The 18,350-nt window shown below is 41.7% G+C and overlaps 1 protein-coding gene across 1 annotated transcript; it reads right to left on the bottom strand.

Moving 5' to 3' along the window:
* Window positions 1–634: 634 nt before the first annotated feature.
* On the bottom strand, window positions 635–5,303 carry LOC127789178 (probable serine/threonine-protein kinase WNK5). Its single transcript, XM_052317989.1, has 6 exons — window positions 4,429–5,303; window positions 3,772–4,037; window positions 2,457–2,841; window positions 1,963–2,287; window positions 1,483–1,830; window positions 635–1,214 (listed from the first exon to the last, which is right to left on the bottom strand). Exons 1-6 carry the CDS (start codon window positions 4,516–4,518, stop codon window positions 748–750), a joined length of 1,881 nt encoding a protein of 626 aa, XP_052173949.1. The 5' UTR covers window positions 4,519–5,303; the 3' UTR covers window positions 635–747.
* Window positions 5,304–18,350: the final 13,047 nt, after the last annotated feature.

Below are 18,350 nucleotides of genomic sequence, written 5' to 3' on the forward strand. Positions count from 1 at the left end.
TTCTTTTTGCAGAATCTTCCCATCTTCCTTAAGAAATTATTCCTCCCTTCACAACCCCTCAACCCAACATAATTTTGGCTCAAATCTCCTTGGAATGGCTTTGGGTAAACTTTGGTCATATTTATAGAAAACCCGGGCAAATCACTTGCTGCCACGTGTCGTTCTTATCTCCTCAATATGTGTGCCTCATGATTACCTCCAACTGCTGGTTTGGCCAATTCGTTTCTCCAACTATCTCGATGTGAGTTTTCAAGAATTACACTTTGGCTAGAAGCTTCATATATTTGCATTTTGACCCCTGTACTATTTAGGACTTTGGCTATTCACGTAGTTTCTTATTTCAATCCCAAATGTGCTTAAGAAGAGGTTTCTTGCGTCTTTTATCGACCCCTAAACATATTTTTAATATTTTTAAGAAATCACATATTTTTTCGAATCTCTCTGAAATTGTATTTTTATTCTTGAATTTTCGTAATTCTTTGGGCATATCCTACTACCTCAAATGCATGAGTTTCATAAAAATGTTGGGTATTATAGTATAGACTATGCCCTCGTCAAGATTTACCTAGAAAGTGCATTAGGGGGAAGATCATTCATCTATGGAGATTAGTGGGACAGAACTTGAACACACTGGTGAATCAAAAGAGAGCAGCAATATTCCATAATAACACTGTTGCATATGTCCACAGATGCATGTATGATACGTAAATAATACATAAAGTCACACACCACACAACATATTATTCCTCACCATTCAAATCCTCGTCGTCCAGCAGGGTTTCCCGGCGACCTCGTTGGACACTCGCAGTATAGCGGCATGTTGCCGCCGGAGAACTCGCCGGGATCCTTGTACCCGATGTTCTCCACTGACCCAACAGTCTTGAAGAGGCGGCGGTTGCTTATCTGCTCCGCGAACGAGCGGCGGAGCAATTGGCTTCGCACGTCCAGGAAAGATTTCGTGCGGCTTATCATCTTCAGTCGCTGATCGGAACTGGTTTGGCTGTGAAAATTTTGGCTTTTGCTTCGATCTTCCGGACAGAATCTGGTAGAATTGTGCATCGACCTTGCAGTAACGTTGGATTCGCAGGTTTTGGAATTCATCATGTCGAAGTCATTAATATGATCATTGCTTGACCAATAGACCAAGTGCGAGTAGTTGTAGGAATTCAGAGAGCTTTGAGAACTCGCATCATCGTTAATGCGAAACATATTCTCTGCATGGTGATCAATATATAGTTGAGGCCGAACCATCAATTAATTATGAACAATACAAACACACACGCATACAACTTAAGACTATAATGACATTTTGTTTGGTTGTAGATTGAAGGGAAGGATGCAATTTATTAAAAGCAAAAAGAAAAACAACAGTAAAAATAGTTAAGTTATTTGAATAATCATTCAAAAAGAATATATATATATATATATGTATAAGAGATTATTGAAAATGTTATTGATATGGTATTTGTGAAATTTATATACCTGGCATCCAATCATGGGCAGGAAAGGCATTCTTGGCACAACGAAGCTGGGGGGGAGAAGCTTGGGACGAAGAATGGGAAGAGAAACAGTAGAAAGGAGGGTGGTCGTGGGCTCTGTCGTCGTCGTCTTCTTCATCTTCATGTTCGTCGTAATAATTGAAGATATGCTGATGATGATGGGATGCTTCCTTCCAAGCAGGAACCAGAGCAGAGATCTCCTCATCAATCATCTCAGCAATCTCCAATGGCTCCCACTCACTGATCTCCAATTCCTTCACCATCTCCATTGCCACGCCCTCCGGAGTGTCGCTCACAGTGTCAAACGGGAAGTACACGTTTCTCACCTGGCCTGCTCCATTAATCATACATATATATAAGTATACACACACACACATACATATATATCTACACGCCAACTATATATAATGCACGTACAGATATATATATATATATATGAAGTGGGGATTACTAGGAGGCTTACCATCCTTGTGAGTGATCTTCACTTTGAGAAATATGGTGTCATCCTCTGGATCCATCGACCCGGTGATAATCATGTCTGAACTCCTTGAATTAGCCGGCGAAAGGGGCTCATCTGCCAATTTTCCGGCACCGACGACGGAACGTTGGCTAGGGCTCCTGGCCATGGTGGGCAGTAGTAGTGACTCTTCTAATTTACCGGATGCAAGAAACGGGTCTTCCAAGAGCTCTTGCGCCGATGGCCTCTTTGAGGCCGTCTCCAAGCATTTAGCCACCAAGCGCCGGGCTTCATCATCTTCAATACGATAGAATGCTTCCGGCAACTTCCCCTAGTACCAGGAAAGCAGTAATGATATTAAGGTGAGGGATTTCACCTTTTTTGCAGCCAAGGAAAGCAGTAATGATATATTTATTATCAACTAAAAGGAAGGCTTAGATATTAAAAACAAAATACAAGTAACGTAGAATAATTAAGGCGAAAGGAGTCAGTTAGCTTACCGAAGTGACTTTCTTGTAGATTTGAGCAGGATTGGAGCACTCGCCATATGGGTACTCAGAAGTGAGCATTTCTAGGACACACATGCCAAATGAGTATACATCCACGAGCTGGTCGTAATCTTCTTCATATAGCTCTGGTGCCATAAATTCTGGGGTCCCTATGACGCTGTGGGCGTGATGTGAGCCACTACGGAGTATGGCTGCTAAGCCTAGGTCACCGATCTTGACTTGCCCAACATGGCCGTTGATGAAGATATTGTCACACTTGAGGTCTCGATGTATCACTGGAGGGTCATGGCCATGCAAATAAACTAGACCTCTTAGGATTTGGCGTGCCCAATTCTTCACAGCTCCAATGTTGACTCTCTTATACCTCTGTCTGTACCTACATTTGGAAATTTTAAGAGAGAGAACTCAAATTATTTGTTTATTCATTTGCTATGTAAACATTAAAGCTAACAATCTACCTCTAGAGGGTTACTGAAACCTAATCCTATTAAAGGGATTGCAACCGTAGATCTAATGAAGTAGAGTCTAGCTAATGCTAGTCTTTGAAAAAGGATAAGATCAAATGAGGTAAATATACTCCATGAGAGGGGTCAACGCTAAGTGTGTATATATATATATATATATATTACAGTTAGATTAAGGAATAATAAAAACTCCTACCTTCTTAAATTTTTTATAATATATTCATTACCTAACAAAAAAATAAAAAATAAAAAAGCATTCTTTATTCATTGTTTAGTTAGATGATGTTTGGAAATATATGGGATCAAATATTACTTTATTTCTCTTTTTAAAATCAACATTAAACTTTTAATATTTTCGTTTAAAATTTCCAACTTTCATACAGTAGCCAATTCAATCAGTACACCTTATTTAAAAATATATGGGATCAAATAATCCTGTTAGCTGATTAAAGATGTATCATATTTTAAAACATTAATCAATCAATAAAATTGTTTAAGAATTAAAAAATAATAAATACACCTTATTTAAAAATAAAAGATATTGAAGCATTATACTCAACACCATAATTAACATTACCCACAAACAAAATAATTGCATTATTATATATATCAAGCCTGAAGAGTTGACATAAAAACTAAAATATTGAAGGTTGACATTAAATATAGAACAAAAATGCAAGAACAACCTAACGATTGGCCCGAACATGTAAGCACCAAGAGATAGAGATGAAGAAAGTCAACCAAATTAATGAATAGAAAAAAATATTAGTTGAAATCAAGATCTTGGTTAATTTTTTAATTCTTTTATGGTAAGTAGAAAGGGTTGGAAATTAATTAATTACTCTCTGAGGGTGCCTGAAGTGAACATCTCGGTGATGAAGTTGAAAGTCCGGTGGTCAACGTCTATCCAAGATGCGTAGAATCGTATTACAGATTCATGGTGAAGGTTCTTCAAGAGGTGCACCTCCGAGTAAAGGCGCTCCAGTTCCTCCGGCGACCGGAACACCTGGTTTAGCTTCACCTGGTTCCACGCCACCTCCATTCCCAGCACTTCATCAAACGCCTTGTACACTGTTTTCGTTGCCCCTTTGCCCAGAACTTCTCTGAACTGCATGCACAGCAAACATCACATACTTTTTGCGATTAAACCTTCTGAGATTTAAAAGGGAACAAATGAGGTTTACGAGACTCAATCTCAAGATCTCAGATTCATTATAGAGAATGAGAACTATCACATGCTAAAAAACCCACTACTAGTTTATTGATCAATACAAAGTCTGCTCTCAAAACATATAGAATTAGAACATTGAATCTGGAAATTTTCTTGTGTTCATACTAAAAATCTGGGTTTCTTTTTTTCTGTAACTAAGATTATACTGGTGGAGACTTAAGTGAGAAGTAACGCAGACTCACAAAACTCAAATACTGGCTTTCAGTCTTACTATAATACCACTAAATACTGCTAGGCTACAACTTCGATGGTAAAATCTGGAACTTACACGTCCGTAGCGGGCAGATGGGTCCACTTCAACATATCCAAGCTGCAGCTTGGCTCCATCAATGTGTTCCCCTAACCGCGTTTTGTACATGTCTGTTGCAAAATTAATCAGCCCTCTCCTTGAGATCTACTCAACGGAGGAGCACCTGATACTCAGGAGCCTCAAACTCGAACTCGAACTCGAACTAGACTTCGAGCCCACCAACTCTACCAACTATGACTTTGGTGGCAAACTTACTGGATATGAAGTAGTAAATATAACAGAGATTATTAGTTGTCTATGATGGTGCAGAAGAGAAGATGTAGAAAGCGATGATAGATGCTAGATGATCCGAGGCTTTCCTTCGTGGTTTTCGTAGGAGAAGACGCCAAAGAGGAGCCAGAAGAGCCTGGAGTAATCGATCCTCAGCATAATCCAAGCCATGCTCACAACCTCGCGCGACAACTCGTAGGCCTGAGGACTCATTTGGCTGCCTGCAGGTGCGGATACGGATAGAGATATCTTTTTCACAGATAAGGGCGATGGATGGAAGCGGAAGTATGAGGGGATCGGAGAATGAATATCTTCCCTGTCGGCCAATGGAAAAGGAATCTCTTTGGGATTGTGGAGGAGATTGGACTTCTTGTATAAGGCAAATCAGCAACACAAACGATCAAAAGTGGGGGTCCTGAATTTGAAGAACCTGTGGCCACGCTTTGGGAGCATCGTGTGTGGTTATGGTGACAGCTGGGAAAAGGATCGAGATAGATTTGTGGGAGAGGGGAATCTGCAAAATGAGGGTTTGGTTTGGAGAAGATTTATTTTGAGGGGGAATTAGGGAATTAGATGGAGGAAATATGGCTGCAACTGCAAGAGAGTCAAATGAATGAATGAATGAATTTAGGAAGGAAGGTGGCAAAAGGGTGGGTACAAGTATATACTGCTAGTTAGTTGCTGGAAACAGTCCTGGTGGGGTCCTCGCCTGAAAGAGACGGCCGTGGACTCTATCCACATTTAGTCTACTTTGTCTTTCTTTAATTTCTTTCTCTCTCTCATTGGCTTCTGGCTATGCAAACTGGCACTCAATAGCTTTCTGTTTTTTAGTGTAAGGTTGGGAGTACGAGGGACATTTGGGGTAAAATTGAAAGTATGAGCAACATTGAGGGTTAGGCTAATTTTGCTAGGGCCTCCAACAGCACATTGTCAAGTTTTAATGGTAGTTTCACTAGCTAGTCCCTCCCTTTTATCACTTAAACCCGAATCATTGTGGCAATGGACCATATATGCAAGCTCTAGAGGGAATGTCTAGGAATCAAGGGGACTGCGACTCGAGAGAACTGACCGTACCAACATTTCAACCTATCATTAGACTGCCACCTCAATGGCTAATAACTTAATTAGATTTTTAAAATAGGGATTAGGGGGTGTGTAATGGTAATGGTTAATGTAGTTTGCAAAGTCTTCACCAAATCAAGCTGGCCCCTTGACAATTTGATTATCTTTTAAAACATAACAAAACCATCTATACCTGAAACTATCAATGTAATACCCGGGAATGATTTGAGGTTATAAATAATATTTAATGAAGGGTACAAGTTGAATTTTTGAAAAAATGAGGCTATAGGGTATACTAATGCAGCTTTAGACGACCGAATTAGACGAAAGGAGTACACCAAACTCTAGATAGCCAAGGAAAATGGTATAGTAAGGATGAGTGATTCGAGTTATGATTTTAGGTGATAAAAGAAATGGGATCGGGAACAGTTTTCGGTACAACTGTCGACCAGGCTGAGAAAATTGAATCGATGTAGGGATCATCCGAAAAGTTAACGGAGCATGTTTGTAACGCTCTGCTCCCACTTACGGGTGTTACTCGTGAACAATTACCCGAATTGTCCACCTGCCCAGTCTTTGATGAAGGGCGGACCATGTTTCAAGGAGAAACGCCCTAGGTGGGAACTAGGATCGTCCTCCCTTCCCTTAAACCCCAGGATTTACTAGTAGAATTGGGCTTTAAACCACATCGCGTTTGGTTAAAAAGAAACCTTGCGAAGATGCCCGATCATTATTTTCTCATTTGAATTTAATTCTTTTCCGACTAAGAATTTTATCGGGCTCCAAAAATCACCATTTAAACCAAACCATTGATGGATCACTCATTTTGGAGGAAAAACTCATCATTTTCAAATTTTCAAAATTTCGACATAAATCTCCAAAATGCCCGAAAATTCCCTTTATTTTGAAAATTCCTCCGGGGCCCAAATTCAATTAAGAAATGCCCCAAAATTCCCCAATTTTTCAAATTTTTTTAAAAACAAATTGGCTGGCGCGGTCCGCTAGCACGCCCGGGGCCCGAACGGGGCCCCGCTGGCCGCGCATGCCGCGCGCGGCCGCACACCCGCCCGTGCGCCTGGCCGCGCGCGTGGCCTCCTGTGCCCGCCCGCCTGCAGGCACGGCTGCCTGCCCCCGCGCGAGCGCGGTTGCCCTGCGGCCTGCTGCTTGCTGGCAGCGCTCTGCTGCCTTTTTCACTTCTCTTTTCTTTTTTCTTTTTTTTTTCTTCTTGGGCTTCCTAACCCAAATTTTCCAGAATTTAAAGTGAATAAATAAACTTCATTTTTCCTTTAATTTTAGCCTCTTTTTCTCCAAAATTAAGGCTTAAATTTATGCTCTTGATGCTTTCACAACAACTCATACCAAAGTGAGATTTTTGCCTAGGCTTCAACATGCCATAAGCCTCAATCTCATTCACTTAAAAAAAAAAAAATCAACACTTCAAAGGAATATACACTCATAGTCTTAGGCTTTAACAAGCCATTACCAACCCAATAAAATTTACATCTCATGAATCAAACACAATAACATAGGCTTCCATAAGCCATACATTTACAACAAAAATAAATAAACACCATGAGCTTCCACCCACAAGCTTGCCACTTTTTCTTCTCTCTTTTTTGACATAAGAACAACCTACAAGGGGAGGATAAAACCTCATGAGCTCAAAAGCTCAGTAAGGGTGCATATGCAAAGTAAATACAAGCATAACAAGTCTATGTAATGCAAATGCATGCAAGCATGGTTAGGTCATTCCATCCTCACAACCCAACATGGTTTGAGGCATCAACCTACCATTTCTTTCCCACCCCCATGGCCATAGGTCTCATGAACAAATAAAGCATGCAAAGAGATACATAAAAGTTTATGCAACCTACTTACAATGCAATGCAAGGCCACCTCCACATGGGGCCATCCCTTACCTTATTCTTGAACCTCCCTATCTTTATTTCAAGAGAGCTTCCAACACCATTTTCTCCCACCTAAAATGGCATTTCAACTTGTCACTCACTTTGCATACAAGAATACTAAATAGAGAAGAGAAGAATGGAACTTACCTTGATTTGATCTTCATTTCTTCTCCATTCTTTCATTTTCTCCCTTTCTTCTTCTTGGAAGACAACTCTTCCTTCCTCTCATTTTCTTTCTCTCTTTGAAATGGCAAAACTTGAGACAAGGGCTTACTTTCCCTTTAAATACTACTCTTGTCTTGAAATCTCAATTTCAAGACTTGATTTTAGCCCTTGATTTCCATTTGCTTTTTGAAAGAAAATCCCAACCACTCAAGAAAGCACAATCCATGTGCTTTGGTCTTGATTACTCTCATCCATTGGATTTACTGTCTTTACAAGACTTCATCTCCACCATTAAAAGAAAGCACACCTTTAATAGGTTGGCAATCCATGCCATTTCTTCTCTTTAAATCCCCACCATAGGATTTATTCTCTAATTCAAGAATACATCTCATCCATTGAATTTATATTTATTTTCCATTTAAATTAATGGGACTAATTTCCACCATCACATGAGAGACCACTTGAAAGACATAATACTTTCTTTCTCATTTAAATAAATCCCACCATTTTCCAAGCATTAATGGGTGACCTATTTTCCCATTTTTCATTAGATTTATTTAAATCTTATATTTTCCAAGGCATTAATGGTGACCATTTACCATTTTCTTTTGGATTTTCTTTAATCTATATAATCATGCCTCTTATTAAATGCTTGAAAGACCATTTAACATTTCTTTTGCATTTAATTAATTCACCCAATTATACTTTAACCACAAAATGCCAAGTGTCACAACAAGACACTAACCTTGGCTTCCAAGTTTAATCCCATCTCTCCAAGTGGCATTACCACATTAATTCACAACTTAAGGAAAATATAATTATTCTCCTCAAATAATTTAATATCCACCATTTTCCCTATTTTCAAAATTAAATTTCCTTTATGGAATTAAATTCCAAATTTCCCAAATACTCTTTGTGAATTTATTAATCCCATATATCTCCACATAAATACCAAATTGGAATTTTTATTCAGTTACACACCTAATTCCTCATAGGAATTATTTTTAATCTATCAAAATACCCTTTATTGGATTTCTCTATCCAAATTACCAAAATACCCTTCTCATGGGCATTCTCAATCTCAAGGATCATCACTTCCTCAAGGGCATTTTTGGAAGTTTACTTACTTCCTTTCTTGTTCTCTTAACACCGGTTACACCGGGTGTTACATTCCACCCTCCTTAAAAGAATTTCGTCCTCGAAATTCACCTTACCATAATCTCCTGCCTAAGATAATCGCATTCTCAGGCTACATGGCAAATTCTCGTGCTCGAGAACCTCATAGCCTAATCATTTCTCACATTTACCTTGGGTTACACCTATCTCAAGGCTTCGCTTTAGGCTTTTGATCCTCCTACTCTCTAGGACATTCACCAATCGAATACCGCTTTGGCCTCTCGCCAAACCGCACCTTTGGTCGCTGGTCTCGCTTATTGCAACGTTGTCCATCTACAGATGGATTTTCTCTGCCCCGTAGCATCACCTTGCTGTCCATTTCCCATTTTCCATCAATCAAACAACTCCCGCTAACATTGCATCACTGATCAGTCTACCACGATTTTATGCCGATCACACACGGCAACATTTCACACTGCCAAACTCACATGGCCACGATTTTACGCTGGTCCAACCAGTAACGTCTTAGCACTGATCATCCATCGCAATGTTTCCTTTAGTGCCCATAAGACACTCGGACTCCCATTCGCCATGGCATACCACCATTAATCACACACATGCATAGCTTAAGTTGATCCTCATGGCAACCTCTCATTACCGATCATCTTATCGTGCTAGCACTACACGGGAAGCACCCATTTGGCCTACCTTGCCAACTTCGACCATTTCATACATGGTCTTCTACCTTGACCAGCCGACCCTCATTTATCGATATGATTACGCACAATCGATATACCTAACACCATGCCAGGCTATCCACATTTCAACCATACGTGCATTTCCCGAGTCCAACTCGAGCTTGGCAATGCACGCACCATTACAATCTCACCTCGAGCTTAACCATGCTCGGGTCACATCCTTCTCCCAACTAGGAGTTCTTTGCATTAAACACACAAGGTACTTTCTAGCCGATATCACATGCCAGTAAGGGTCTCATACCCATACCAGGGAACTCTTCGTTGAGCAACCCCCCTTCGATACCTTACCCAATTCAACTTTTATAATTATGTCCCCATGCTAGGCCTTACCTTGGCTATTTACCCTACCACGAGTCCAGGATCCTACCATTGCGCTTTAGGTCGCAGGACCATTAATCGGCCCTCGTCATCACCCACAGTGCATGGCACAAGTGAATGGCTTGTTACCATCTGCACAATCACTTATGCATCGCACCTGTAGGATGACTCGTGCCTTTGGTCCACCACAACAAGCTATCATGGTTACACCCACACTCTTGTAGCGGTCTTCAGCCAAATTCACTCACCCAGCCTCAATTTCATTGGGACTTACAAACCTCACCATTTCTCAATAGAGCCTCTTACTCTTGAGGTATGACATTTTCAGCCCTCCTAAATCAAGTTCATTTCCAATCCACAATAGACACCTGATTTAAACCATGCATAATGGTTCCTTTTGTCCTCCTCGGCAAGGACATCACCATAACAGCAACGAATTTCTTCCCCACAGTCGTTGCATCACAAATTTCACAGACACTAGCCTTCATGGCCATTCACACTCGGCTTCAAGGTCTTACCATGCACAATGGTTACCTTTAACCTTCCTGACAACTTCTTTTCCCTGACAGCGACGATGACACCACCATGTCATCCCAAAAGATTCACTACTCCTTGAATCTCACTAGTCATCGCAACTAACACGACCCCACTCTTAGGCCGCCTTCCACAGTTCACTTCGCTATATTTATAGCAGCTAGCTAATTCCCTAGGAGACTCTGGCTTCTCCTAGATTTCTCATACACTTGCTACAACCAACTCACACTACTCGGTGAGCAACCACATGGCTCTAACACCATAATAGCTTCACTAACTGATTTCCTTTCACAACCGTTAACCTTAGACACGAGGTTAACTCTCATCAATTGCCCCCACACTAAGGCATCCCTTTAGCTGTATCACTCACAGCCATTAGGTGATTTCATCACCTTAACACCATTCCTGGAAATCAATCTCGTCCCATAAGCTCTTCCTTCGAGCTCTCGTCACCCATTGGCGACATCTTAAATTCACCCTCATCTTTCGACTAACCAACTAGATTAGCATCTGCCGGATCGCCCGACTTACAACCAGCACAACCTTCCTCTAGGCACTACACTTACACTAATCGACTATCGCTTCAATATAAACTACACCCATTGGAAATCACCCCCGCTACTCCTGTGGAATTCACGCTTCCACTTGATGCCGTAGGACTCACCTTCCTACTCAGGCACTCACCATTTCGCTAGCTTTTCCCCGGGTGATCTTTCCTGATGAAGTTGTAACGCCTTAGGAAGTTCATCTCACGTTGTTGCCTCATGCTCAACTTCTCTTAGGAGAACATTTCAAGTTCTTCCCAGGACACATTTCACACTACCATTGATAGCTCTCACTCCTAAGCCACACTCCCTTAAGCGGCACAATTTTTGCCTTGACCAACCATCTTTTTTCACCTTGGATCTTTTCTCAAAATTCACCTGGTCTAACCACCAGGACCCGCTGAACCTTTATGTTGCATACACGGTAACCAACAAGGCTTTACCTCATGGCCCTTGAGCCTCACGCTCCCAATCATTGCCATCAAGTGCTACCACCTGGCAACTGATCATGTGTCGTCAACTGGAAACCTTTCAGTGCCACATGAGAACACTTTCTCATTTCACATCGACACGACCGGGACTGACACCAGTCTGTGCAATTGCAAGCCTTCGCAAATTTTGAACCGTGCCTTAGCCACTCGTTCAGCCTGCCACAACTCACTTCACTGGATTAGAGATCCCTTTACTCGAAGCCTCCTCACGCTTCAATATTCCCGTCTCATGGTTGGCTTCCAACTTGTCTCGCCCTCCACGACACTTACTTTACATTTCTGGAGCCGTTTACTGACTCCACCAGTCAATCTCGTCTTCATGCATTACTGCAAGATCACACTGGGTCCATCATCCCAATTTACCAGATCAACCTCAATCAAATTCAACACAACTACGTTAGCAATCCTTTAACAAGGAGCCTCATCACACATCTTGTTATCACACTATAAGATATCAACCCCCTTAGTTCACAAACCTTCTCGCTGCCTTGACACCAAAAGCACTACCACCACACTTCAACCCTTATGGAATTTTAGGTCTGGCCCAGGCATAACCTACAGCATACCCAAAGTCTTCGGCGTCTAATCGTCTCCACCGTAAACAAGTTACTCCACATAGAGGGCTGCAGTCCCTCCCGTGAACTAACCGTCTATATCCAGTGGTCCTTAGCATTAGACCCGTCAACAATAGGCATCAACCGTAGCGTTATTCCCACGTTAGACCCGTTCCTTTTCCCTGGGTTTATTTCTCGAACATCTCATAGATCTTTAGTCCCTGACCATCTGTATCGTCACTGTGTTACCCTATGCTTTAGGCGAGCCAACACTTGGTTATCATTCTCGTGTCACTCCCATACACTGGACCAACACTGGTTCCCCATCGTGCTGCCCTGTGCTTCAGAGAGTCAACACCCAATCACGTGTCACTCCCATACACTGGCCCAACACTAGTTCCCCATCGTGTTGCCCTATGCTTCAGAGAGCCAACACCCAACCATTTCACTGTGTTGCTCCCTTACACTGGCCCAACAACAATTTCCAACAGCATGACTTAGGTCCAAGTCTGATCTGTTCGCTTCCCGTAGTGTGATTTTTAGCCTTTCAGTCACAGCTCTGATATCGAACTTGACATGACTACCTCGCCACGCTCGCAACCACTATTCTTACCAGGCATCCTACTCGACAACAAATCTATCAGATCCCTAACGCGCTCCGCGATTCCTCCTTAGGACTACTCTAAATATCGTATCCTTTACAGGAGATTTTCGGTCTCACCTGACCAAATTTCCTAAGGTGCTACTCCAAATCTTCGAGATCCGACCGTCACCTGCAGTTCACTAAATCGCTCAGGCCCACGGACCACTTGCCCTCAACACGAGCCAACTCATTAGTCCTCTGCTACACGGTCCATAGTATCAGATCCGTCACACCGAGCTTTGCACCCATAGCATCAAAGCTATTTAAAGCCTCCCGAGCTACGATGGTTCCGCCACCACCTTACCCGAGCCATCTCGCTTGGTTATCCTTGCCTTGATAACCTCAAGCTCGTACCATGAGCCCCGCTCCTCAGGATTCTACATCTCTTATCACTTAAGAGACTCTCAACCCACTTCACATCTTGAGGCCTCATGATCTTACCCCACAAGATCATACATCACGGCTCTCATTCAACCTTTGAAAGCTCCAACTTTCCATGACAATGGATCCAAACCCATCATGACTCATTTTACCACCTAACTCATTCCAAAAGCTTGGTTGTCAATGATCTCTCAGTCCGCAACCAACATGCTGAGCCTACCTCAGGCTCTGGCACCCATAACCATAGAGTACCCACCATTACCCTCCAGGTAAATTGAGACCTCTCGTCTCTCCTTGCACACTCATTCACACATTCAGTCACTACGCCCGACCTGGCCTTCCACACGCCTCGCTCGGGCTTCCTTGACTTGGAATTAAAATTCCCGGGCTTTCACCTTGCTCACATGCCCCTGCCCACTTGGCATCCAAAGTTGGCATTTCTTATGCGCGCATAGCCCACGGATGTCCTGTTGCCAATATTTACTACCCTCAGCCCACTCACCGTTCATACCCTTCATTGGGTGACCTCCGCGTCTCCCATCAAGGGTCTCATAACCTTAGGCGCCATCTCGACCCCAGGCATCAAAGTGAGGGTCTAATCACCTCTCATCTCTTGACTTTAGGCATCTCGCCTGACCTCACGAGTCAATGAAAGTTTAGATTGGCCCATCATCCATCAATCACATGAATGGTTACTTGACCTTTCCCAATCAGGACTTCCAATCCCATGGCTTCCACACGCACATCTACGCAAGCCCAACTCCTTTATCCCAATCCTGGATTCCCCTGGATTCCAGCTCGACTGACTTGGGATTTCCATCTCATACAAACACCCATTAGGGTCCATTGCCACACACCTATCATTTCTTAGGATATATACTGTTTCCTCATGAAACCAACTAGGGTCCACTCATACCCTAGGCACATCCCATCCAGGATCTCCATAACCATACTATCACCTCAGACCATATGCATCCCTCATGCATAACACACACCCGACTCCCCTTGGAGTCTTTTAGCAAGCCATCAACGTCACGCCTACTCTGGCCATGACCGGCATATATTTCACATGCTTGCTCCACTTAGAACCTTATTGGAAGCAACCTTAGCTTACTCCCTTCCCGGATTTCGTCACACAATCCTGTTGACGACTTCTTTGTTTGGGCTTCGAGCTAATCTCAGCCTTAGCTCACCCTAGATCAAGCACACAACCCTTAGCACACCCTCTCTATGGGAACAACTTCATTTCCTTCATACCTACTTGATCATCTTCCCCAACATAGGAATACTCCGCTAACCCCCTTCACTGATTAGCTATACTTCGGGCTCTCCTTATCCCTTCATGACTCTTGTCATGATTCAGCTTCGTGTCCCTGCACGAGCCTCAACTCTTTAATCACAAGGAAATCTCATCCTTATAATGCCTCATATACCCCCAAATTTCTGCATTCGGGTCATTGATACCAATTCCACACTTGCGCATTTGACTCTTCTTTGCTCAACCCGTATATCTCTTACGGTATATCATCTCGACCCATGATATTTTCCTATTCCTATAGTAGGAATATCCGAGCATTCCATTCACATTGCCACAAGCCTCAATACCCCGACCCAACTCCTAGGGTCCTTGGTCATTTGTGGTCCTACTTCCAAGGCCTTCCGATCAACCTTCAACCACATTTCTCCAAGCATCCTCTACTTGATGCTCCAACCACGCTCTGATACCAATCTGTAACGCCCCGCTCCCACTTACGGGTGTTACTCGTGAACAATTACTCGAATTGTCCACCGGCCCGGTCTTTGATGAAGGGCGGACCATATTTCAAGGAGAAACGCCCTAGGCGGGAACTAGGCTCGTCCTTCCCTTCCCTTAAACCCTAGGATTTACTAGCAGAATTGGGCTTTAAACCACATCGCGTTTGGTTAAAAAGAAACCTCGCGAAGACACCCAATCATTATTTTCTCATTTGAATTTAATTCTTTTCCGACCAAGAATTTTACCGGGCTCCAAAAATCACCATTTAAACCAAACCATTGATGGATCACCCATTTTGGAGGAAAAACTCATCATTTTCAAATTTTCAAAATTTCGGCATAAATCTCCAAAATGCCCGAAAATTCCCTTTATTTTGAAAATTCCTCCAGGGCCCAAATTCAATTAAGAAATGCCCCAAAATTCCCCAATTTTTCAATTTTTTTTTAAAAAAAATTAGCCGGCGGGGTCCGCTGGCATGCCCTGGGCTCGAGCGGGGCCCCGCTGGCCGCTGACCGCGCATGCCGCGCGCACGGCCGCCCTGCGGCCTGCTGCTTGCTGGCAGCCCTCTGCTGCCTTTTTCACTTCTCTTTTCTTTTTCTTTTTTTTTTTTCTTCTTGGGCTTCCTAACCCAAATTTTCCAAAATTTAAAGTGAATAAATAAACTTCATTTTTCCTTTAATTTTAGCCTTTTTTTCTCCAAAATTAAGGCTTAAATTTATGCTCTTGATGCTTCCACAACAACTCATACCAAAGTGAGATTTTTGCCTAGGCTTCAACATGCCATAAGCCTCAATCTCATTCACTTAAAAAAAAAAAATCAATACTTCAAAGGAATATACACTCATAGTCTTAGGCTTTAACAAGCCATTACCAACCCAATAAAATTTACATCTCATGAATCAAACACAATAACATAGGCTTCCATAAGCCATACATTTACAACAAAAATAAATAAACACCATGAGCTTCCACCCACAAGCTTGCCACTTTTTCTTCTCTCTTTTTTGACATAAGAACAACCTACAAGGGGAGGATAAAACCTCATGAGCTCAAAAGCTCAGTAAGGGTGCATATGCAAAGTAAATACAAGCATAACAAGTCTATGTAATACAAATGCATGCAAGCATGGTTAGGTCATTCCATCCTCACAACCCAACATGGTTTGAGGCATCAACCTACCATTTCTTTCCCACCCCCATGGCCATAGGTCTCATGAACAAATAAAGCATGCAAAGAGATACATAAAAGTTTATGCAACCTACTTACAATGCAATGCAAGGCCACCTCCACATGGGGCCATCCCTTACCTTATTCTTGAACCTCCCTATCTTTATTTCAAGAGAGCTTCCAACACCATTTTCTCCCACCTAAAATGGCATTTCAACTTGTCACTCACTTTGCATACAAGAATACTAAATAGAGAAGAGAAGAATGGAACTTACCTTGATTTGATCTTCATTTCTTCTCCATTCTTTCATTTTCTCCCTTTCTTCTTCTTGGAAGACAACTCTTCCTTCCTCTCATTTTCTTTCTCTCTTTGAAATGGCAAAACTTGAGACAAGGGCTTACTTTCCCTTTAAATACTACTCTTGTCTTGAAATCTCAATTTCAAGACTTGATCTTAGCCCTTGATTTTCATTTGCTTTTTGAAAGAAAATCCCAACCACTCAAGAAAGCACAATCCATGTGCTTTGGTCTTGATTACTCTCATCCATTGGATTTACTTTGTCTTTACAAGACTTCATCTCCACCATTAAAAGAAAGCACACCTTTAATAGGTTGGCAATCCATGCCATTTCTTCTCTTTAAATCCCCACCATAGGATTTATTCTCTAATTCAAGAATACATCTCATCCATTGAATTTATATTTATTTTCCATTTAAATTAATGGGACTAATTTCCATCATCACATGAGAGACCACTTGAAAGACATAATACTTTCTTTCTCATTTAAATAAATCCCACCATTTTCCAAGCATTAATGGGTGACTATTTTCCCATTTTTCATTAGATTTATTTAAATCTCATATTTTCCAAGGCATTAATGGTGACCATTTACCATTTTCTTTTAGATTTTCTTTAATCCATATAATCATGCCTCTTATTAAATGCTTGAAAGACCATTTAACATTTCTTTTGCATTTAATTAATTCACCCAATTATACTTGAACCACAAAATGCCAAGTGTCACAACAAGACACTAACCTTGGCTTCCAAGTTTAATCCCATCTCTCCAAGTGGCATTACCACATTAATTCACAACTTAGGGAAAATATAATTATTCTCCTCAAATAATTTAATATCCACCATTTTCCCTATTTTCAAAATTAAATTTTCTTTATGGAATTAAATTCTAAATTTCCCAAATACTCTTTGTGAATTTATTAATCCCATATATCTCCACATAAATACCAAATTGGGATTTTTATTCACTTACACACCTAATTCCTCATAGGAATTATTTTTAATTTATCAAAATACCCTTTATTGGATTTCTCTATCCAAATTACCAAAATACCCTTCTCATGGGCATTCTCAATCTCAAGGATCATCACTTCCTCAAGGGCATTTTTGGAAGTTTACTTACTTCCTTTCCTGTTCTCTTAACACCGGTTACACCTAGTGTTACAATGTTGGGGACCAATATTTTATGTATAGAAAAATCCTTGAGTGATTTTGGGTTGAAACTAATGGATTTAAGGTCAAATCGAGCAATCGGGCCAAAGTATAATTTTGTAATTTTGCCCGAGAGAGGTTAAGACAGTAATTTTTTAGGAATTTCAAGGATGAAATGAATAGTACAAAGCTTGAAGGTCTTAGTGGTATTGTTAGAATGATTAAGGGCTCAAGGAAAAAGGTAGAAATGTCATTTGAAGAAGTCGGGGGGTGAAAATGCAATTTAGCAAAAAAATGCAATGTGAACGCACATAGGAGAATTCGGCCGCCGCAAATCCACGCACATGGAAGCCGATCTCGGCAATGGGACGGTCGGGGAGGAGCTGGGGGAGGTTGTATACGGCGTAAGGAAACTTAGTGGCCAAGGATTAGCCGCTGATTGGCCGAATTTTGGATGAAAATCGCCTATAAAAAGGCAAGGGTTCGGCCAATTCTTTACACACAAATTGCTCACGTTTTGGTGAGAATCAAAGGCAAGGAATAAAGGGCTTTTTGTCTGGAGGCATCAAGGATCATATCTGGAGCATTTGGGATCGAGTGGTGTTCGTTTGGTGGCTATTTGAGCAAGGCCGAAAAAGCCGAAGCGGTCCACCTCGTCGGACCTACAACTAGCCTTTTGGAGGCTTTTTTGGTGTTGTTTCAGTAGGAAAAAGGTACCATTGTGATCGACATCGAGAGGGCTTCAAAGGGGTATCCTTTTCGTGGCTATTGAAGCACTCGTTGGCAGTTGGAGAAATGAAGAAGACGGTGGCGCGTGGCTGCA

This window comes from Diospyros lotus, chromosome 13 (genome assembly GCF_014633365.1).
Source record: "Diospyros lotus cultivar Yz01 chromosome 13, ASM1463336v1, whole genome shotgun sequence".
NCBI classification, from domain to species: domain Eukaryota; kingdom Viridiplantae; phylum Streptophyta; class Magnoliopsida; order Ericales; family Ebenaceae; genus Diospyros; species Diospyros lotus.